Here is a 24123-nt window from a genome sequence, read left to right as displayed (position 1 = left end):
ACTAAGTAGAACTGATTTTTTTCATTTATTCTACAAAATATATTGTCACATAGAGGGGATACACTCTCTCTCTCTCTCTCTCCCACACCACACACACACACACACACACACACACACACACACACAGACAGACACTAATAATAGCAGCTAACACCTACTCAGAGCCATATACTGAAGAAGTGCTTCCATAGGTATTTGCTTATTTAATCCACAATAATCTTATGAGATAGACAGGATTATTAGCCTCATTTTATCAATGAGGAAACTCAGCCACAGGAAGGTGAAATAAGTTGTTCAAGGCGACAAAGTAAGTGGCAAAGCCAGATTCAGATCTTGCAGGCTAGCTCTACTGTCTGGGCTCTTCACCACTATCTCTGTGCACACACAAACACACTCTTTTGTGTTAATTTAAATAATGGTGTACATATAATTCTGTGCATGGAAAACCCACAAATTTTCTGTAACACCAATTAAAAAAATTTTTTTAATGTGTTAAAATACATTTAACATAAAAATTACCATCTCAACCATTTCTAAGTGCACAGTTCAGTAGTATTAAGTAAATGTACAACCAATCTGCAGAACTCTTTTTAATGCCTAGAAATTATCTAGTTCATGTACTATATTTATATTTTAATTCCATTTCTTTTGATTATCAAAGATGAATGTGTGCTTTTTCCTATTTCTTCTTGTGTGAAATGCTCATGTTGATAATTAAGCTTATGAACTTGAAGAATATATTAACATTTAACAATATCCTTTTCAAAAATATTAGTTCTCATCTTGATTATTTTTATTTTGTTAGAGTATACTTTTTGTAGAAATTGGAGTTTTGAACAATGTATAGATACTTAAAATATTAATCTTGTAATTAAAGTCCGCTTAAAGCAGGGTACAATTTTATATAGAAAAAATCCATGTCAATTAAAAGTCTTATCAAATTTAAACACTGGGTTAAGACTAAACTTCAGTGTTGAAGACTGAAGCAGGCGATGGTAATAAAACTAAAAAGACAACAGGAAGTGATTACTATAAAAACTAAGGTAATGAGTACTTTTGAGGGGAAGGAGAAATCATATTAGATGCTTACATGGGAGGGGGCTACTGGGGTAGCTGTCAAAGTTTGAGTTTTTTAAAATCTGGATGGTGTTATTAAGGTGTCAGCCTTACAATAGTAATTGAGCTACATATTTCTTTTGTGAGGATTTCCATCTCTGTACCATAAAAAAGGTTAAAAGAAAAATGCTTTAGGTTAATTCCATTCTTTGAGTAGTTTGAAAATATTACATTTTGCTCTAGTAAAGACAATACACAAATGGCTAAACATTACAGTTACAAAATCAAGACAAACATTCATAAAAAAATATAAAGTAATATTATTTCCAAAGTGTTTTAATAATGTTCTTAAAAAATATGTATTCTATGATAACATAAAGTAATTTTTACAAATAAGACAACAAAGAGGGAAGATATTTGGATCAATGAATTAAGAGAATATATATACATGACAGTAAATGATTTTTATGAGGACCAGTAAATGATGAATTCATGTACAACCTTAAAATTAAGACTAAGTCTCTCTATAGCAATTACATTTAATAAACACAAAGACACAGTATAACTTTTGACAAATGAAAGACAAAATTAAACTATTTATAAAAAACATTATGCACAAATATGACAAAGAGAGCCTGAGAGGTTGGGGGAAAGTACTAACCAGTTACTGCCAGCAGCTGTGAAACTCTCACCTCCATTTCCTCCCGATGAGACCTGTCTCTGTCTTCAAATTCACGCGTCCTTCTCCGAGCCTCTTCAAAGGCCTGTTGTGCTAATGCATCCTCCTGCTGTTGGAATACATGAAAAGGATATTTTAATTTTGATTTAGAATAACAACTTGCAATATGACGGTGTTTGTTTCTTGGAGGAAATGAACAGCAGAATATTTCTCCAAATATCAAACCATTAAAAAAAGCTAATGTTGGAGCTACTTTTAAAAGAAAACTCTGGCAACTCTTTCTGCCCACAGGTCCTGTCCCCATGCTTTAATAAAATTACCTTTTTGCACCAAAAAACCCCCCCAAAACCAAAATCTATAACTTGGATATAAGACAGGCCAGGCCCTCTAATAATTAGGACACGAAAGCCAGAAATATAAAAGAGAATATTAACGGAACTGATTATACAAATGTTAGAAACAGCTGAACAACAGAAAGTAAGTAAAAGTCCAAGGGATCTTCTCAAGAAAAAATATTTGTAACATGTAACTAATCTATCCTAATCCATTCCCAATTAATAAAGATCTGCACATGAAAAATATCCAGATACGTCAAACTCACTGTGTCTAAGGGACAACCGATTTAAACTTTCTCCTTTACTCCCCTTTAGTTTCCATTTGTGGCACCACTTTTTCATTTTGGCCAGAAATCTGAGCCACCTTTGACTCTTCACTCTCCCATCTCCACAGAGCCCATCAACCACCAAGTCCTAGCCATCAGACCTCATAAATATTTTTGGAATCCTAAAGTCTCCATTTATTTCCATTTTCCTAGTTCAGGCTTCTAAGATCTCTCATTAAAATTACTGTAAAGGTCTCCTAAACAGCCTCTTCCTGCTTCCATTCTGTCATCCTCAATCTACCACACAGCCATCAGAGCGTGCCTGAGGGCACAATGTGACAATACCCCCAACCTAAAAAAGCTCCCTCACTGTCTACAGCACAGGAAGCTCAACCTTTGCAGTCACACGCTTCTCAATACTACCATTTTTCTTTCTTTTTTTTTTTTAAAGATTTTATTTATTTATTTATTTATTTATTTATTTTTAAAGATTTTTATTTATTTATTCGACAGAGATAGAGACAGCCAGCGAGAGAGGGAACACAAGCAGGGGGAGTGGGAGAGGAAGAAGCAGGCTCCCAGTGGAGGAGCCTGATGTGGGGCTCGATCCCATAACGCTGGGATCACGCCCTGAGCCGAAGGCAGACGCTTAACCGCTGTGCCACCCAGGCGCCCCCTAAAGATTTTATTTATTTATTTGAGAGATAGAGACAGCCAGCGAGAGAGGGAACACAAGCAGGGGGAGTGGGAGAGGAAGAAGCAGGCTTATAGCGGAGGAGCCTAATGTGGGGCTCGATCCCATAACGCTGGGATCACGCCCTGAGCCAAAGGCAGACGCTTAACCGCTGTGCCACCCAGGCGCCCCTCAATACTACCATTTTTCGATGGTACACTTGAAGAAAGCTTTAAAAGATACACACACCCAAAAAGTCATCAATATTCACTGCAGCAAGGAGTGATCGGTAACTCAGTTCTAACCAATCAGACAGAAGCATAAGTCACCTAATGGGGCTTCTAAGAAAGTCATTTAAGAGACATTTCACCTTTCTCCTTTCTATGAGCTGATGCAATGCCCAGAGATACAGCAGCCATCGTGCAAACATAATAATGGCGATGCAATCACACATTGAGCAAAGCACAGCAGGAAGATGAGAAGACCCAGGACCCCTGTAATATAAGTAAGTGCTATACCTACCTGGACTATACCTATACTGCTGGGTATTGTGTTCTGTGTGATGCACATTTTATTTGTCACTATTAGTATGGCTGTTTCATACTTAAAATTTTCACTGACATGATGTCTATAACTTAAACAAAACTGAAAGGTGTAATCAAATTTCTATCCTTTGATGCATTTATCAGCTTTATGACCCAGGGGAAGGCATTTCATTTCTCTAAGTCTGAGTAAACTCACATGTAAAATGGGCATAGTAGTAATACCTACTTTATAAGACTGCTGTAAATATTAACATATAAAACATGCTTAAACATACTAACATACAACATTCAATAAGTGCTATTATTTTAAGCATTTACAGATATGTCAAATTTACACATCTGACTAAATATTATTACATATTCCTACTGTATTGAATATACCATATAACCTTCAAGTACCTGCAAAAGAACACTGTTCCCAACTCCCAAGGGCTTTCTACTGTTTAGTTAGCTATCAACTGGGACACATCTACTGATAACAGGGTACTCCTGTCCTGTGCATTCATTCACTTTTTCATTCATTCTACAAATGTTTGAGTCTTTATTATGTCCAAGTCACTGTGCTAAGGTGTCATGGATACAATGTGAGGGAACAATGGTGCTTCTCCTCAGTCTCTGGTCTACTGGGGCAGATAGACGATGAACAAATAATTACAAAAATCAATATATAAATGTCAACTGTGATTAAGTACAGTAGAGGAATATTACATGATGAAATGAGAGCATATAACATGAAATGTGATCTAATTCCCAAAGGAAGTTACTAGCCACTAATGTGTATTCTAGCAATGGTCACAGATTTTTATTCCATTAAAAGAAAAAAAGTATTATTACTAATAGTTGCAGTAAAATAAGCCAAGAGATATTTGGTATCTCTCTGCTTTCTAACTCCAGCTTCTGTCTTGGTCCTTTCTAGCAAGATGTGAAACGTACATGCAGTGAACAGTTTGCATTTTAATTTGAAAGACGATTGGCGATGACCAGTGTTATCCTTAACTAACACCTACCCCCTTTAAGGGCATCATAAAGGTCAACTCCTGATAAAATGACATACTCACCCATAAAGTATGTTCCAAATAGCTAGGACCAACTAATTCTATCCAAACTCAGATGGCAGTGGGAGCAGCTGTCCACACTCTCGCTCCCGCCAGCTACTTGTTATACTATGGTCTTAACCACGATCTACACAAAGCAGTCAGGTGCGGTCATTATAAAAGGTGGGTGTAGTGAAACCCATGTGGCAAATAAAGGCTTTGCAGTCCTGTCACAGATCATATATAGAATATTCTGACCATTCTTGCTGCAGTGATTTTGTCTTTATTGTATTCCCTAAATCAACAACTATATTTATTTTATGGTTTGGTAATATCTTTCTGCAGCAATGAATTTAAAAACTGGAAGTGCATGTTTAATGAAAAATTAAGAATCAAATTCATTTCCAAGAAAGTTGATGATGGAACACATGATTTGCACAAAATAACGACATTTACTATTCTCTGTGAGGACCAGAATGGTATCACTGATCACATGAAATCCAAAAGAAATAAAACTGCTGAAGAAGCATCAACATATACTTCAAAGGCGACAATTTAACGGGAGCAGCTGCAACCGGTACATTTAACATCACTCTGCAAAACACAACTTCATTTAAATCAAGTGATTTAATTCACTGACAAATGACAAATGATTCAATTCACATTATGCGCACACAAAAGCAAAGCTGTTTATATGCTTATTTCATTAAAAAAACCTTGCAAACAGCTAAACGACTTCAGTTTTACATCAGTGTCATCAGGTATGTTAAATAGAAAATCTGTTAATTCAAAAAATGTTTCAATTTTTCTAACTTGATCATAGAACCAGAATTAAACTTTTGAAAGGTCATTACATTAAAGGTGTAACTTTTTTTTTTTTTTTAGGATTTTATTTTTAAGTAATCTCTACATCCAACATGGGACCCGAACTCACCAACCCCGAGATCAAGAGTCAGGTGCTCCACCGACTGAGCCAGACAGGCCCCTGAAACATCTTTTTTTGTGACCGCCAAAGCAAATTAATTTAAAAAGTACAACAGTGAAGATAAAATTATTCGTTCTTATATTGGTAATACAAATGCTGGTGGAGCACGCACTGTATAAAAAAGTAACATTCCCAGGGTGCCTGGCCGGCTCAGTCAGTTAAGTGTCCGGCTCTTGATTTCAGCTCAGGTCATGATCTCAGGGCTGAGATCCAGCCCCAAGTCAGGCTCCGTGCTGGGCATGGAGCCTGCTTCCGATTCTCGCTCCCTCTGCCCTTTCCCTCTCTCTTAAAACAAAACAAAACAAAACAAAACAGTAACATTGCCAGTGAATTTTTAAAAACAATGAAACAGGGGCGTATGGATATCTCAGTCCGTTGAGCCTCTGGCTCTTGGTTTTGGCTCAGGTCATGATCTCCCAGTCATGGGACTGGAATCAAGCCTGCCTTGGGCTCTGTGCTCAGCAAGGAGTCTGCTTGGGATTCTCTTTCCCTCCCTCTCTCCCAATCTCTCTCAAACAAACAAATAATTTAATATCTTTAAAAAACTATGAAATAGAAATGTATTAGGAACAAGATGTGGCACATGTAGTTCATAACTGTATCCAAAGAAGATAGCCTGCCATTTAGAAATTATAGCTGCATAATTAGAAATTTATTTATGTATCTACAAAGTAACAGAATTATAGAATGTGACAAAGCTGACGCTGAATATAAAAAATTCATCAGGACAGTACACACATGCCTTGGATTTTAGAAAATTTAAGCCTTTGGAGAACTACTCTGAAGTCAACATAGGTCCTACAATGGCATTGACCTTTTTATGGTAAATGAGTACTCAGTTACACCTTGTTCAAAATTACTTGGAAATCTCTGATTAAAGTATCCAATGGTGAAGTGCCAAAAATTTGATTTTTAAGCTTTTAGAGTTACCATTTTTGAAAACCAAAAGCATAAAGATGACACTGAATTTTATCCCTACAAATTACAGAAAATTAAGTGAATGATGAAAATATAATCAGCAAACAAGATTTAATTGTTTCTACAATTATACTCAGAATTATATTCATTTGTGGTAAACTTTTAAAACATTTTATTATTATAGTATACTATATATACAAAAGAGTACACTTATATTAAGGCTTTCCTGTCCAATGTGGTAGCAACTAGCCACATGTGACTACTACACACTTGAAGTGTGGCTAGTCTGTGGGCAGGTGGATGGCTCAGTCGATTGAGCGTCTGACTCTTGGTTTCAGCTCAGGTCATGATCTAGGGTCATGAGTTTGAGCCCCAGGTCAGCATCCTCACTCAGTGGGGAGTCTGCTTGAGGATTCTCTCCCTCTGCTGCCCCTTCCCCTGTTTGTTCTCTCTCTCAAACAGAGATCTTAAAAAAAAAAAAAAAAAAGGAATGTGGCTAGTCTGAGTCTGTACATGGAAAAAACACACTGGATTTCAAGTACTTGTTACAAAGAAAAAAATGTGAAACATCTCAGTAAATTTTTATATTAATTTTATGTTCCAGTATAATAGTTTGGATATATTGGTTTAAATAAAATATAAAAATTAAATACAATTGTTTCTTTTTATTTTTTTAATGTGGCTTCTAGAAAAACTTATATTATGTGGTTCACATCTGAATTCTCCTGGGCAGCACTGTCCTAAATTATAGTTTGATGAATTTCCACAAACTGAAATGTCCATGTTAACTAGAATCCATAGGAAGAAACAGAACAGTAACAACATCTCACAACTCTCCTTCTGCTCCATTCCAGTTTCCAGCCTCCTCTCTCAGGGATAAGCCATTATCTTTATTTCTAAAAACACTTACTATTAGTTTTGCCCATTCTGTACTTTCAGATGAATGGATTCATACAGCATGTGCTTTTTGGATACACTCAATATGTCTGTGAAATCCATCCATACTGGTGTGCTAGTTGTAGTTTTTCAGCATCACTGTATTTCTTTGTATTTATTCATTCTATTGTTCATTGGCATTTGAGCAGTTTGCAGTTTCTATTACTAGCGCTGCTACAAATGCCCAGTACGTATCTCTTGATGAATATATATATTCAATCCCTTTGCATACCATGACTTAGACTAGAATTGCTGGGTCACAGGTATATGTAATTTGCGGTTTTAGTATGTACTGCCAGTTTTCAAATGTTGTGTCAATTTGACATAACCAACACACCAACTATTGTTCCATATCCTTGCCAACATTTGTCAAAAGTACTCTGAACAAAGGCAAAAAGACAATACTGGTGAAAATACTTCAGCTGAAATACCAACTTTAATTAAAATGGAGTTGTGACCATACTGTTTATCTCTTAGCTTACCAGGTTCCAGATACCTCACTGTCTGTTAAAGAATACTGTGTTCATACAGCAGAGAGAGAGAATGAGCAAGCTCTCTTGTGTGTATCTTTTTATCAGGACACTAATCCTATCATATCAGGGCTCCACTCTTCTGACCTCATTTAACCCTAATTACCATCCCATAAATGTCCTATCTCCAAATACAGTCACATTGGGGGTTGAGGCTTTAACATATGAATATTGGGGGAATACAAATATTCAGTCCATAACAGATGTAAGCAGTGGGGTTAGGATTCACAATTATATGACAATGAAGCCCTTATTCCTAACTTCTACATATCTTACAGATGATTTGCAGATAAGGAAGGTTATACAGAAGTGCTCACTGCTGACTGAAGTCTCCTGCTTTAAAATTTTTATATTATGTAAGACCTATTGTATCAGTTTATTATCACAACAGATGGCACTAACTTCGTAGTGATAAAGCTCTATTTATAGACTGGGGAACTAAGACTTGGAAAATTCTAAGTATGGAAGATACTGTGGGTTAAACTTAAAACTTTATCTATCATTTTAATAAAATATTTGTTTTAGAAATCAATTAAATCTGAAATTTTACCTTATATAAATTTAATCTGCTATATACTTACATTTTAAATGTCATTGCCATCCACTACCTTCTGGCTTCCATAATTTCAAAAGACAAATCAGTTGATTTAATCTTATTGAGGCTCCCTTGCATGTGTTGAGTCCTTTTTATTGCTGCTTTTGAGATTCTTTGTTTTTCAAAATTTGACTCTGATGCATCTAGGTGTGGATTTCTTTGTTTTTATCCTACTTGAAGTTCACTGAATTTCTTGGATATGGAGATGAATATTTGCAATCAATTTGGAAGTTTTCATCAGTTATTATTATTATTATTATTATTTAAAGATTTTATTTATTTATTTGACAGAGAGAGACAGCCAGCGCGAGAGGGAACACAAGCAGGGGGAGTGGGAGAGGAAGAAGCAGGCTCTTAGTGGAGGAGCCTGATGTGGGGCTCGAACCCAGAACGCTGGGATCACGCCCTGAGCCGAAGGCAGATTCTTAACCGCTGCACTACCCAGGTGCCCCCATCAGTTATTATTTCTTAAAATAAACTTTCTACCTCTTTCTTCTCCTTCTGGAACTTCTATCACATGTACATGTTGGTATGCATGCTGGTGTGCCAAATCTCTGAGACTGTTTTGTTTTTCTTTCTGTTCTTCATAATTTCTATTAATCTCAGGTGCAGCCTCACACACGCACATAGTCTTCTGGACCATGAGAAGTATTCGTGATTTTAACAGGGCTCACTTTAGTGGCCTGTTTCTCTAGATCTCCCTGATAAAATTTCTGGCTAGTCTGCCATTTTGTTGCTTCCCACAACATTTGCCTTCCTGGAGGGTTTGCCAGAGACCTCTATTGTTTTGATAACATCCCCGGGTATGGATCTTTTCAAATGCTGCTCTAAATAAAGTCAGCTCCCTCTGACAGGACAGCAGAGCTGCCAGTCTTCATGGCTTGTCTTGCCTGCCTAACCTGAGAGACCACAGAGCTGAGGGAAAGTATGGAAGCACTTGCTATTGACTAAAATTCCACAGACTTACTGAAATTCAATAGCTTTGTTTGAATAAACACCCCTCAATATATGGTCTTTGGTTAATTTCCACAGACATTAATTTAAAAAAAAAATTTTTTGTCCAGTTTAATCACTGCTTTTTGGGGAGAGGATTTGCCAAACTCCTCACCAAGCCACTCCAGAAATGCTCCATTTTATTTTGAACTACTTTTCCCCCCTGATAATGTTCTGAAGATCAAGAACAAATATTAAACAGAACCATTTACTGGACTTTGAAGTGCCCCACTGAGCAGACAGGAATAATCCAATGAAATTTAGAACCACTGAAGGAAAAACTTTCCCCAAACCAGGACCAGAATGGGTCTCACCATCTATCTTCAGAATTCCTCAATACCACTTGAACATAAGACTTTTTATACTTACTCTTAAAGATGCGGTAAAATAGACATACAGATGAAGATTGGGGTACAGAAAGGGACAATGCTCGGTAGAGCTTGACATCACCCTACCTGGGCTCGTTCCTCATCGAACTCCAGGCAGCCCATACCATCCAGTCTCTGGAGGTCAATCCAACCTTTCCAGATAACACAGACTCCATTCAGAATCATGGGAGCCTTCAAATACACCTAAGACACAGGAAAAAAAGGATGAAAACCAATGATAAACCATCACACACATGATAAATGAAGAGTAAGATTACTGAGGAAACCTGTGGTTTTCTTACGGGAAAAAAAAATATGAATACAATTATAAACTTAAGAATTGTAGGGACATGTGGGTGGCTCAGTCAGTTGAGCGCCCAACTCTTAGTTTTGGCTCAGGTCATGATCTCAGGGTTGTGGGATTGAGCAGTGCGTCGGGCTCCAGGCTCAGCAGAGTCTGCTTGGGATTCTTTCTCTCCCCCTCTACACCCTCCCTCATTGCTCACGGTCTCTCTAAAATAAATAAATAAATCTTTAAAAAAATTGTAGGAAAGTATATAAATCATAGCCTCTGACCAAATTCTGTAAGTTAAGTTAACCTGGTTTACCAGAACGTTATTTCTTTTTTTTTTTTTTTTAAGATTTTATTTATTTATTTATTTGACAGAGATAGAGACAGCCAACGAGAGAGGGAACACAAGCAGGGGGAGTGGGAGAGGAAGCAGCAGGCTCACAGCAGAGGAGCCTGATGTGGGGCTCGATCCCAGAACGCCGGGATCACGCCCTGAGCCGAAGGCAGACACTTAACCGCTGTGCCACCCAGGCGCCCCACCAGAACGTTATTTCTAATCACAATTCTTTCATATTGATTTTATTTATTTTTGAAGATTTTATTTACTTATTTGAGAGAGAGAGAGAGAGAGAGAGACAGGGCACAAGCTGGGGGGGGGGAGAGGCAGAGGGACAAGCAGACTCCCCACTGGGCAGGGAGCCTGACATGGGGCTTGATCCCAGGATTCTGAGATCATGACCTGAGCTGAAGGTAGATGCTTAACCGACTTGAGCCACCCAGGCACCCCTCAAATTAGTTTTAAAAAAAAGTTACTCAGATTTTATAAAAACTGTAGTAAAATGATACTTGAAGTAGGTATCACTGTTCTTCCAGCTGAAGCTAGGACAATCAGGTACTTTGCCTTGATTTTTTTTTTTTTTAAAGATTTTATTTATTTATTTGAGAGATAGAGACAGCCAGCGAGAGAGGGAACACAAGCAGGGGGAGTGGGAGAGGAAGAAGCAGGCTCATAGCGGAAGAGCCTGATGTGGGGCTCGATCCCATAACGCCCGGATCACGCCCTGAGCCGAAGGCAGACGCTTAACCGCTGTGCCACCCAAGAGCCCCTTTGCCTTGATTTTTTAACCTTGGGTTAAAAAGATATAAAGATGGAAAACTGGAATTCACCAGCCCCTAAAGACAGCACACATAGTTTCCCTCTATTTGGATCTCTGGAGCCACTCAGGGTCAGGCTCTTTATACTTCCCTTCAGTTTTATAAGCAACCTCATAGCTTCCCATGAAGTAATGCTTTTTTTTTTTTTTCTCTTTTTACTTCAGTCAGCCAGACTTGATTTCTACTGCTTTTAACCAAAGAAACTTAACTGATACAACATTTATTTATTCACCATTATTTGTCAAGTAAATATAAATAATTCTAGAGCAAAAGTCACTTCAGGTATGATTTCTGAATTCAGACCAGTTTCATTTTCAATCACCAAATTCCCATAGTGCCTGAAAATATAACTGTTCTCAAGAGCCATTAAGGATCCATCAAAGAAGGAAAGATGCAAACGCTATCACCTTAATGTGAAAATTTTATTGTGATACAGTAAGAAATAAAGGAAATTTATTACAATTCCTACAATCTCTCCCCCATCCTAATACTATACTATCCTAATAGTAACTTTAGAAAAAAATGTCTTCTCTACCTCATTTAACATGGGCTTCAGGACAAAAATCAGCATAAATTTTTATCATTTAATGCCTTAATAAGATTTTTTTACATGCAGAGGAAGCAGGACTTCCATGACTTTTCAAAACTCCAGGTTATCAAATATATCTTTATAAATAAGGTTCTTCATTTGTCTGTACCAAATATATTTTATTTGGATAATCCAAGTGCTTCTGTGAGCTAAAATTAGCATTATTTATTACCTGTAATTACATAAAATTGGTTAAGACAGTCTTCATTTTCAGGAAAAAGCTGGAAGCATGACCTTTCTCTTTATTGAATTCAGCAGTTTCTTCAAAAATCTTGGGGCATTCTTGTTTTTAGAGAGGCTTAAGAATAACTGTCAATAATTATAAATATGCTCAAAAATGACAATTGAGACACCTGTAAAATAAAACCTACAGGGTTTATGCCATCTTAGCACACATTGTTGTCATTCCCCTCTACTACTAAACACAACCTTTCTTCTTGGTAAAAGGCTCCACACTGAACTAATTTCTATTTATAATGGGGAAAAAAGCCCAAAACATAAGGTTCCATTTCTCCTCCCATTTGGACCAAGGGAAATAGTTTACAGTTACAGCTGAAACCGTTTAACCACACATTTCCTTCTGTTCTGATAAGTGCTCATTCTCTTCCACACTGTGAATTTAAAAGTCCACTAATGTGCACCTCGTCAAACAAGTGACTATGACGATCTCATTTTCGACACCTCACAAAACCTAAAAAACAATACCCCTCCTTTGCTGCCTATCGATATAACTGCACTTAACATATCTTCTTTTTTTTTTTTAATGATTTTTTATTATATTATGTTAGTCACCATACAGTACATCCCCGGTTTCCGATGTAAGGCTCGATGATTCATTAGTTGTGTATAACACCCAGTGCACCATGCAATACGTGCCCTCCTTACTACCCATCACCGGTCTATCCCATTCCCCCACCCCCCTCCCCTCTGAAGTCCTCAGTTTGTTTCTCATAGTCCATAGTCTCTCATGTTTCATTCCCCCTTCTGATTACCCCCCCTTTCTTTATCCCTTTCTTCCCCTACCGATCATCCTAGTTCTTATGTTCCATAGATGAGAGAAATCATATGATAGTTGTCTTTCTCTGCTTGACTTACTTCACTTAGCATTATCTCCTCCAGTGCTGTCCATGTTGTAGCAAATGTTGAGAACTCGTTCTTTCTGATAGCTGAGTAATATTCCATTGTATATATGGACCACAACTTCTTAATCCAGTCATCTGTTGAAGGGCATCTCGGCTCCTTCCACGATTTAGCTATTGTGGACATTGCTGCTATGAACATTGGGGTCTGCACTTAACATATCTTCTAATCAAGATCTCCACCTACTCTTTCTAGCAGGGGTAGGGTGCCACACGGTGGAGTGTAACATTTCACCTACCAAGTACTTCATTAAATTCTCACACTAATCATGAAGAGAATTCTTTGATTCTACCTTCATGATCAGATTCTATGTTCTTCATCAGTGATTTATATCACTGAGAATCAATGATTCCATAATCTAGTTTATTCATATTAATTCTATCAAAAATATCTTCCTTATGAAATTACTGAATTTTTTAAAAGCCTATTCATTACTTCTTTATAAAAGTTCTCTCACGACAAAGAAAACCACTGATTTCTCTCTCTTTTTAAAGATTTTATTTGTTTATTTGACACAGAGAGAGAGGGAGGGTGGGAGAAAGCAAACAAGCAGGGGGAGCGGCAGGCAGAGGGAGAGGCTCCCAAGCAGGGAGCCCAAGGCTTGTTATCAGGACCCTGGGATCATGACCTGAGCCAAAGGCAGATGCTTAACTAACTGAGCCACCCAGGTGCCCCAACCACTTATCTGTTTTAGGAAATTCCTAAATGGATTCAGAAAGTGAATACAGATCTTAGTCAAGGCTTGTGCCTGGAATCATAATGTAAAATAATATTTAGATGATCCTGGTGATTTATTTAGATGTTCACATTCAAACAAATACAGTTTTATGTGTAGATCTTCAAATGTTTGGCACTTTAATACATTCATGAATACCTAACCTCAACGTATAAAGAAAATAAAATTCTGTCTTTTAACTGTTTGATTTTGTCATGTAATTTAATGTCATTTAAACACTAAGATAGCTTTCACTGAAAATAATGATGACTTATTTCCAACAGTGAAAAGAAAATGTATTATTAGAATGTGACCTCGGGATTAAACCCATTGTCCTCGAACAATTCAATATTTTATAGAGAATGGGGGCGCCTGGGTGGTGTAGTCGTTAAGCGTCTGCCTTCGGCTCAGGGCGTGATCCCAGCGTTTTGGGATCGAGCCCCACATCAGGCTCCTCTGCTGGGAGCCTGCTTCTTCCTCTCCCACTCCCCCTGCTTGTGTTCCCTCTCTCGCTGGCTGTCTCTCTCTGTCAAATAAATAAATAAATAAAATCTTTAAAAAATATATTTTATAGAGAATGTATTCTATAAAACCTTTAAAAGTATTAAACAGATCCAGCTAATCACACACAGAAACAACAAAATAGCCTGCTTATTTTTCCAAAAGTAAATTATCAGATAATACGAGACTTCACAGAAAGTTAAAAGTGAATACAGCCCCACATTGTGTGTTCTTTTGGAAATAAGGTAAAAGTATTATGTAATTTTTAATCACTTCAAGCTCTAATTATCAGTAAAGTATGATGTTATATTCAATCCAAATTATACATAATATCACCTTATTTTCACATTCTGTAGCTTGAAGTACCTCATCACCGTAGCTATAGAGCTTCAGCAAGAACATGTATGTACTGTCACCTGTGGCATTATTCACATACTGGAATACTATTCAGCTAGAAAAAGGACTAAAGTACTGATACATGCTACATGGATGAATCTTGAAAACATCATGCTAAGTGAAAAGAAACCAGAAAAAGGCCAAATATTACATGATTCCATTTATTTGAAATGTCCAGAACAGGCAAATACAAAGAGAAAAAGAAAAGAGAGTAGTGACTGCTAAGGGCTGAAGGCAAGGGGGAATGAGTGATTGCTAATGCTACAGGATTTCTTTCTGGGGCAATGAAAATGCTTCGGAATTAGAGAGTGGTAATGGTTGCAAAACTCTGTGAATATACTAAAAATCCCCGAGGTATATACTCTAAAAGAATGAATTTTATGGTATATGAATTTTATCTCAATAAAGCTATTATAAAAATATTTATAGTAACTTTTTTGTTACATAGGTGATATCTATAAGATACAGAAATGGATTTCTGAGTAAGCAGTTGCATATGGGATTCTAGCACTCTGAGAAGATACGGCCTGATGATACAAATCTGGCATCCATCAATAATACAGTGGTATTTAAATCCAAGAAAGAGGAAGAGATTCTCCAAGTGATAAGTAGAAGGAGAAAAGAAGGGGGCCCAGGAAGAACTCTGAGGAAATCCAACTTTTATATGCTGGGTAGAAGAAAAGAACCTGGCAAAGCCGGCTGGCTATGAATAGTCAGTGAGGAGAGAGAAAAACATTTTAGGAACCTAGTGGCTAAAGGTTAAGTTATAGGTCCCCAAGTAAAAATTTCCCCTTTGTTGGATTCATCAGATACCTAAGTATTGTGTTACAGGATCTTAAGTCACATATAACTTTTAGCAATGTTTTTATTTAAGGTAGGAGTTTTTAGTCTGGAGTTCAAAGAACATACGGAAGTTTGGGTTTATGGCTAAGTTTCAAGAAGACTAGAAATATCTTGAAGTTCTATGTAAAAATGTGTGTGTTTGAGCCCATGCGCATTTTTCTACAGAAGTTCACTACTTTCATCAGATTCTCAAAAGGGTGTACAAAGCAAAAAGGATTCAATCATGACAGTTAAAACTTCATTCTTCCTCTTCCTTCATAGGCACCAAGATCTTTGTAGCACAGAGCCTGTGAGATGATAAAGACCTTTCACTTATTAAATGGACCAAACTTCCTAAATAGGTAAAAATTAGTTAACCTGTGTTTTAAAACGTAAATGTCAGAGAAAGGGTATGAGAGAACCCAGCCCTCTCACTGACCAACCTTAACAAAACAGTTCTATCTCTGAGAGTCTGGTGTCTACTTATTCTGAGAATATCTAAATTTGGAATAAGAAGTGGCATCCTCAATTGCCCTTTCTTCTACAATACTATATATTTATAGAAGTTTAGTGTTTCTAGCTCCTAGGTAGCTATGCTGAGAATAGAAATTGAGGATACCACGCAACAGCAGAAAGAGCTGTCTTTTCTGAGCAGTTCTAAAGAAAATAATTTCAAGATAATAAAAATAGAAATACAGCAGATTTGCAAACAACACTCCCATGCACAGGAGTGCTGAGCCATAAAATCAATACAGACAGAAACTAAGTGTCAAAGCTATTAACAAAAACAGAAACAGATACTTCACCATCAAAAACCTATTTCGACTGGAAAGAATATTTCACTTCTCTGTAATAAATTGCTAGAGCTTAAACACTTGTGACTCTAATCTAGAAACTGAGTTATTAGAGAAAACAGTAAGAGGGAATAACCAGCCTCTTAGGTCCTCAGTAAATATTTGAATAATGATTAATAGAAGAGCAGAAACAGAGCTGGAATTTAGAAATGGTTTCTTGTAGCTTCCGTCTAATTTCAATTTGAAAAGATCCACCCATTCAACAAACGTTTACTACCTATCATTTTGTGTAGGGTATTATAATCCAGGGCAGTGGGAAAATACCAGGAATTTTAAGAAGGTGTACATCCTACCACCCCAAAACAGATTCCCACATCAGTTAACAGTCTTTAATGAGGAAAAGCTGAATACATAAAAAAAGAACTGTAAGAATTAAAATCGAATTCACTCCTTACATTTAATTTAAGTAGGACTCACTTAACTCTGAAGGTTAATGGAATGTACCAATGATAGTAAAATTGTAAGTGAATCCATCAGCTTTCCAACCTTCTTTTAAAGACTACAGTTCTAACAAACTTGTATATAAATATGACTGAAGATTATCTACCTGAAAAATCCAAAATACTCAACTGAAAAGCTAAATGAATTAATGAATTCAAGAAAGTGGCTGGCTATAAAAATATACAAAAAGCAACAGCTTTCTTGTATTACAATAGTAACTCTTTAGAAAATAAGGTGAAAAAAAGCTTATTTTAAAATAGCAATAAAAGTATCAATACTAAGAATTTTATAAGAAACATGTAGACTCTGTAAGAAGAAAATACCTAACTTTTGAAAAACAAAATGATTTGAATAACTAGCGAGATGTGATATTTTCTAACTTTATGACTACAAATGCCAATTTACCCCAAAGTAATACTTATTTTTTTAAAATTCCAATGAAATCTCAAAATAATGTTTTCTGGAACTTGAGAATTAAGTCTGCAGCAGTTCAAACAAAAGACCCAGACTATCCAAGAAAATACTAGAAAATATTTTTCTGTCCTTTTGGATATTAAAACATGTAACAATGCAATCAGTACCCATATACTAGTGCTACGGCAGTCAGGAAAAACGTACTGGAATAAACAAAAAATAAAAAATGAAACCAAATATAAAGTCTTGAATAAATGACAGAGGCAATATTTCAAATCAATGGTAAAAGAGTATTTTATTTAACCAGTGGAAATGAGAAAACTGGCTAACCATCTGGAAAAAAATGAGTTTAGGGGTGCCGAGGTGGCTCAGTTGGTTAAGCATCTGCCTTAGGCTCAGGTCATGATCCCAGGGTCTTGGGATTGAGCCCCATGTTGGGCTCCCTGCTCAGGAGGGAGTCTGCTTCTCCCTTTGCCCCTGCCCCCACTCATGTGTGTTCTCACTCTCTCTCTCTCAAATAAATAAAATCTTTAAAAAAAACCCACACACTTTAAAAAATGAAAGAAAAAGAGTTTAAAACAAAATAAATAAAATGGCCAAAAACTATTAAAAAAAATCACTAACAAATCTATTAAACTAAAACAAGATAACTATACAATTTCTAAACAAATACAAAAATTAAAAAAACAACACCACCACCTAATGTCTACGAGGCAGGAAACCTAGGTTCTACTACATTGTCAGAGGGAGTGTAAACTGGTTAACAATTGTGGGAAGGCATATTTTTTTAGCAGTAACTGTGAATTTTCCTTTGACTCAACAATGTCATCCTATGAATATATCCTAAAATTTAATCAAAGATGTATGCAAAATATTTGATTACAAGGATGCTCACCCATAAGGGTTTTTTTTTTTTTTAAGATTTTATTTATTTATTCAACAGAGATAGAGACAGCCAGCGAGAGAGGGAACACAAGCAGAGGGAGTGGGAGAGGAAGAAGCAGGCTCCCAGCGGAAGAGCCTGACGTGGGGCTCGATCCCATAACACCGGGATCACGCCCTGAGCTGAAGGCAGACGTTTAACCACTGTGCCACCCAGGCACCCCCATAAGGGTTTTTTTAAACAATGGCAAAAGATTAGAGGTAACTTAGTTGTCCAACATTTTACTGTTGTTCAATGTTAATGAATCAACAATATAAATTAAACAAGTTGTCCTTAAACAGAAACACTCGTAAAACAAGATTCTGTATTGGCTGACTGAGGAAAATGTGACCACGGGCTTGCAGGAACCTAACTCTGTAACATCCCTGGAAGAAACTGTTCAGTACTCACTATTCTCTACCCGGGTAGTGTCTCTATCTGCTTTATAGAAGATAACTACCATAAATAATGAGAGTCAACTGTAATTATTTTTATTTTATTTCTTTTTAATTAATTAATGTATTTGTTTTTTAAGTTAGCTCTATGTCCAATGTGGGCCTTGAACTTATAACCCCGAGATCAAGACTCACATGATCTACCGATTCAGCCAACTGTAATTATTTTTAAAAGAAAAGGAATATTATCACTATTCTTAGCCCCAAGACAGTACAGGAAGAGTGAAAAAATGTGCTTTGGAATCAGATCAAACCTGGGTTTAAATTCTAGCTCCATCAGTGTGTCTGAGACAAATTATTTCAGTTTGCTAATAAGCCTCCAATTCCTTCCATATAAAATCAGGGCTAAATCATGCCTCTTTCATATGTGATAGTAAAAATTAGTTAAGATAACATACATAAAACTTATGAAACATATATAGAGCACCACAGAAACAATGACTGCTTGCTTGCCCATTTCCACCAATGTTTTACACAGTGATTTCTTTGAAACGGAAAAAAGCCTTTTTTTTTTTTTTGAGAGAACTGAGCAATTGTTTTCACCAATGAATCAATAGATATGCAATAATACTGGGAGGGCACACAAACCAATGAAAACAAGATACTCTGCTAACGAAGTATGTATCCTGCCTTTCAGCTATAATCATTTCTGTAGTCTATTTAACAGATTCCTTTAGAAGATACTTGGTTCTGACTCATCTTCCTTTTGCCACATGATCCTCCCCGTTCATAAATGCACAGTCAACTGCTTGCCTGTTGGATAATCACTAAGACAGCCATTCAATCTCATTTGCCTCTGAATCATGACTGTGTTGCATGTAAGTATGAAAAATAGCTTCTTCAATAGTGCTTTAATGTACTTTACCAACCTACTCCTTAAAGTTCAAAAGAGAAATCGTAACATGAATTCAGAATGTACCTGGAACTTAATAGATTATCTGTGTGTATGTGTAGATATATACACACCTATTCAATAAATGGATGTGTTAACCAAATAGAAAAACCCATTTTATAATTTGTATGGAATCTCAAGGAACCATGAGTAGTCAAAACAGTCTTGAAAAAGAACAAAACTTGAGGACTCCTAATTCCTGACTTCAAAACTTATTACAAAGCTTCAGTAATCAAAAAAGTATAATACTGGCATAAAGACAAACATATGGACTGATGGAATAGAATAGAAAGCCCAGAAATAAACCCTCTTGTATAAGGTCAAATGATTTTTGACAAGGGTGTGAAGATCATTCAATGGGGAAAGAACAGTCTTTTCAACAAATGGTGCTGTGAAAATGAATATCCACATGCAAAAGAATGAAGCTGGACACTTACCTAACACCTATATATGAAAATTAACACAAAATGGATCAAAAACCCAAATCCCGAAATTATAAAACTTAATTTTTAAAAATTTTTTAACTTTAATTTTTAAAAATATTTTATTTATTTTATTTGACAGAGAGAGAGAGAGCACAAACAGGGGGAACGGCAGGCAAGGGAGAGGGAGAACCAGGCTCCCCGCTGAGCAGGGGGCCTGATACAGGGCTTGATCCCAGGACCCTGGGATCATGACCTGAACCTAAGGCAGACACTTAACTGACTGAGCCACCCAGGTGTCCCTTTATTTTTTATTTTGAAATTATAAAACTTTGAGAAGCAAAGTTAGGATAAAAGCTTCATGACATTGGATCTGACAATGATTTCTTAGAGATGACCCCAAAGATGCAGATAACAACATTAAAAAATACACAAATAGGACTTTATGACCATTTAAAATTTTCTACATCTAATAAAGACATTATTGGGGTGCCTGGCTGGCTCAGTTGGTGGAGCAAGCGACTCCTGATCTCAGGGTCGTGAGTTCAAACCCCACAATGGATGTAGAGATTACTTAAAAAATATTAAATCTTAACAAAAAAATACAGATACTATCAACAGAGTAAGAAAGCAACCCACAGAATGGAAGAAAATATCTGCAAATCATATATCTGTTAAGGGATTCATATCCAAAATTAACATAGAGAACTCCTAAAACTCAACAACAAAAAACCAATTTAATTAATTTAATATAATTCAATTACATGTATTCCATTGTTTTATCATTTTATTCCTAAGCAAGTATTTTCTTTCCTATGCATATATTTCTAAACAATGCACTGTTTAGTTTTGAAGACTGAGCATAAGTACAGACTTCATGGCAGTGTCAGTAAAGGACTGTAATGTCACTTTTAACATGAAAGCTCCTAGGAGATAAGCTGACCAGAGTCTCGGAGTCAAATCTGGACTTTCAGCTTCCCTGTGAATGTGAAGGGCCCCTCTGGGGAAGTTTGTGAGTGGAGTCATGAGTGGGCTGTAGAAAACCTAAGACTCACACTGGATTTGGGGCATGTAGCACAGTGTGAGCCAGTTTTCAAAGTTTGCTGGAGAGCTGGAGGAAATAATGGTCAGAGGGAATGGGCTGCTCTGTATTTTCTGATTCTATTATATGATTCTGCCACCTTTTCACAGAAGTTTCTCCATAACTCTTTTCATTTTATAAAACTGAAAATCTAGGGACACCTGGGTGGCTCAGTCATTAAGCATCTGCCTTCGGCCCAGGGCGTGATCCCGGGGTCCTCGGATTGAGCCCCGCATCAGGCTCCCTGCTCCACTGGGAGCCTGCTTCTTCCTCTCCCACTCCCCCTGCTTGTGTTCCCTCTCTCGCTGGCTGTCTCTCTATCAAATAAATAAATAAAATATTAAAAAAAAAAGAAAAAACAAAAGCTTAAAAAAAAAACAAAAAACCCCCTGAAAATCTAAACCCGTTCAACAACAACTTCCCATTCTCTTTTCCCCCCAGCCCTTGGCGTCCGCCATTCTACTCTCTATGATTTGACTACTCTAAGTACCTCATCATATAAGTGAAATCATACAGTACTCATCTTTTTATGACTGGCTTATTTCACTTTGTATAATGTCCTGAAGATTTATCCATCGTGTAGCATATTGTAGAATTTTCTTCCTTAGAAGGCTCAATAATATTCCTTTGTATGTTCTTATCCATTCACACTTTGCTTATCCATTCATGTCAGTGGACACTTGGACTGTTTCTATGTTTTAGCTATTGTGAATAATGCTGCTATGAACATGGGTATACATTATGTCTTTGAGATCCTTTAGTTCTTCTGAGTGTGCATCCAGAATGGAATTGCCAGATCATATGGTAATTGTAATTTTTTGAGGAACCGTCATACTGTTTTCCACAACAGCTATACTCTTCTGTGCTCCCACCAGTGCTGCTCAAGGGTTCCAGTTTTTCATCCTCGTCAACACCTTTTCTGTTTTTTTGATAGTAGCCATGCTAGTGGGTATAAGGTAGTATTTTTCACTGTAGTTTTATTTCCTTAAGGATTAGTGACATTGAACATCTTTCATGTGTTTATTGGCTATTTCAGTATCTTCTTTGGAGAAATGTCTATCTGAGCCCTTTACCCATTTTTTAATTGAAGAAATGAAAAGTGAGAGACATTGGGGTGACTGGCTGGCTCACTCACTACAGCGTGTGACTCTTGATCTTGGGGTCCTAAGTTCGAGTCCCACATTGGGCACAGAGATTACATACATACATACATAAAGCAGGAGATGTTAAATAATTCACTTGCAGAAAGTCATAAAGTTAGGTGGCAGAAGTTAGCATCCAGAACTCCTGATTCTATAGATTCACTTAAACCACAGTGGCATTAATGAACTGCTTTATTAATGTTTTCTAAGTATTTCAGGGAGTGTGAAAACAGACTATTTCCCTAAAGAATAAACAGAGACTGGATAGTCAGTTTAATGCTTAAATCCATAGCACCTAGAATAATAAATATCATGAACACTTTATATGACTATAGAATATATATGAATACTCCCCATTATTCCAAAATAGCTTACTAGTTCTGCCATCTTCATTCTATGATTCAAAATAAACAATGCATGTTTATGAGAGTTCTGAGGAGTTCTCGCCAAAGTGGTACAATTTCAAGTAAAAGCTTATAAAATTAAATGACAAAATTCTTTGCTTAAGACCAAAAAAAAAGAAAAAAAAGTAACAAAAGAGGCAGATGCTGTTATTGTAATCCATTCTTGAGTCAACACTGTAAGAATTTTTTAAAAATACTGGAACTACTTTTACTAAATTGTGAACATACTATTAATACACAAGAATTACGTGTAGTTGTCTAGCAGCACAATTGTCCATAGTGAACATCATTCTCAAAGTTAGAAAAATAAATCAAGTCAAAAGGTTAAAAAGAAAAAGATGAAGGGTAAAGGTTGTTGTGATGTCATCAAAATGAGGTCTAAAGGGACCACATTAAAATATTAGTTGTTATTCAGAGTAATGGAAAAAGTAACTTAGTGGGCTAAAATAATATAAGCCTTTACAAGGTAGGATGTGGAGTTTCTGACAACTTACCTAATGATTATTTATTAGCGGCAGTGTGGTATGTTGCAAACAACACAGATTCTGGGGTAAAAAAGACCTGGGTCTGGATCCTGGCTCTACCTAGGAAACAGATTACATGACTTCTGAAGATTTATTTGACCTCTCTGGGCCTCAGATTCCTGAGCTGTAAAATCAAGCTATCACCAAATGTGTTCCAAAATTACAGATTTCACTATATAGTGCAGGCTTAAGAGAATCCGTGATAATGTAAATCATCTACCCCAGTGCCTGGTGATGATCACCTTAAAAACCGGTCTGCAGATTTTTCAAAATGTATTTAAAATGGTCTTAAGTTCTGGAGCGCCTGGGTGGCTCAGTTGGTTAAGCGTCCAACTCCTAGTTCAGCTCAGGTCATGACCTCATGGGTGATGAGATCAAGCTCTGCCAGCCCCATGAGCCCCAAGTCGAACTCTGTGCTCAGTGGAGTTCCTCTGCTTGAAGATGCTGTCTCCCTTTGCCCCCGATTCAAATAAATAAATCTTTAAAAAGAATAAAAATAAAATGGTCTAAAGTTCTGAAAATGTTCTGGAATTAGATGGTGATGAAGGATGCACATGGTGAATATATTAAAAACCACTGAAATATACACTTTAAAATGGGTAAGATGGCAAATTTTGTTATGTGAATTTTATTTCAATTTTTAAAATGGCCCAGAAATGTTCTGGATAGCAAAGGAATGGCAAGCCAGGGCTGAGAAACTGCTATCATGAATAAGCAATACCCAAAGAAATTTGGAGGATTCTCCAAAAGGGCCATTATTTAAAGCAATATTCTGTATGTAAGGTCAGATACTTATTAAAAATAATTGTTTAATATAGACAAAATATTTTGTTTGCCTGAAAAACATCTGAATTCTCCTAATGGAAATGTTGAAGTCACATGTTCTAAGCTATCCTTTTATTTTAATCTGAAGATTAACCTGCCTTTACATTTGAAGCTTTAAAACACAAAAGACTCAGTATTCGTTGTATGGGGTGGGGGCGGCAGGGTGGAAGGTTTTCATCCACAAAAACAACCCGTCAAACATTCCCCAACTTGGCCCTTTCCTT

At 36.7% G+C, this 24123-nt stretch overlaps 1 protein-coding gene and 1 long non-coding RNA gene across 4 annotated transcripts in view; one reads left to right on the top strand and one right to left on the bottom strand.

Annotated features, from left to right (window-relative positions):
• Positions 1–9372, top strand: part of LOC123803425 (uncharacterized) — a 29982-nt gene extending 20610 nt beyond the window's left edge. Inside the window, exons 3-4 of one of the 2 annotated variants that reach the window (XR_015728043.1) lie at positions 3398–3514; positions 8844–9372. This is a non-coding gene — a long non-coding RNA (uncharacterized LOC123803425). Of the gene's footprint in view, positions 1–3397; positions 3515–4933; positions 5488–8843 lie in introns of those variants that run through there. The other variant, XR_006782878.2, reaches the window with a different exon arrangement.
• Positions 1–24123, bottom strand: part of CBFB (core-binding factor subunit beta) — a 55460-nt gene that overhangs the window by 12294 nt on the left and 19043 nt on the right. The window contains exons 4-5 of one of the 2 annotated variants that reach the window (XM_045814863.2): positions 10001–10117; positions 1718–1844 (exon numbers count right to left, since the gene is read on the bottom strand). In XM_045814863.2, the coding sequence (XP_045670819.1) occupies positions 1718–1844; positions 10001–10117 (244 nt within the window). The remainder of the gene's footprint in view (positions 1–1717; positions 1845–10000; positions 10118–24123) is intronic. The other variant, XM_045814862.2, reaches the window with a different exon arrangement.

This window comes from Ursus americanus, chromosome 21 (assembly GCF_024610735.1).
Source record: "Ursus americanus isolate L20-20 chromosome 21, mUrsAme1.1.p, whole genome shotgun sequence".
NCBI classification, from domain to species: Eukaryota; Metazoa; Chordata; class Mammalia; order Carnivora; family Ursidae; genus Ursus; species Ursus americanus.
The sequence above is the reverse complement of the archived record's forward strand: the minus strand, read 5'-3'. Positions and strand labels throughout refer to the sequence as shown.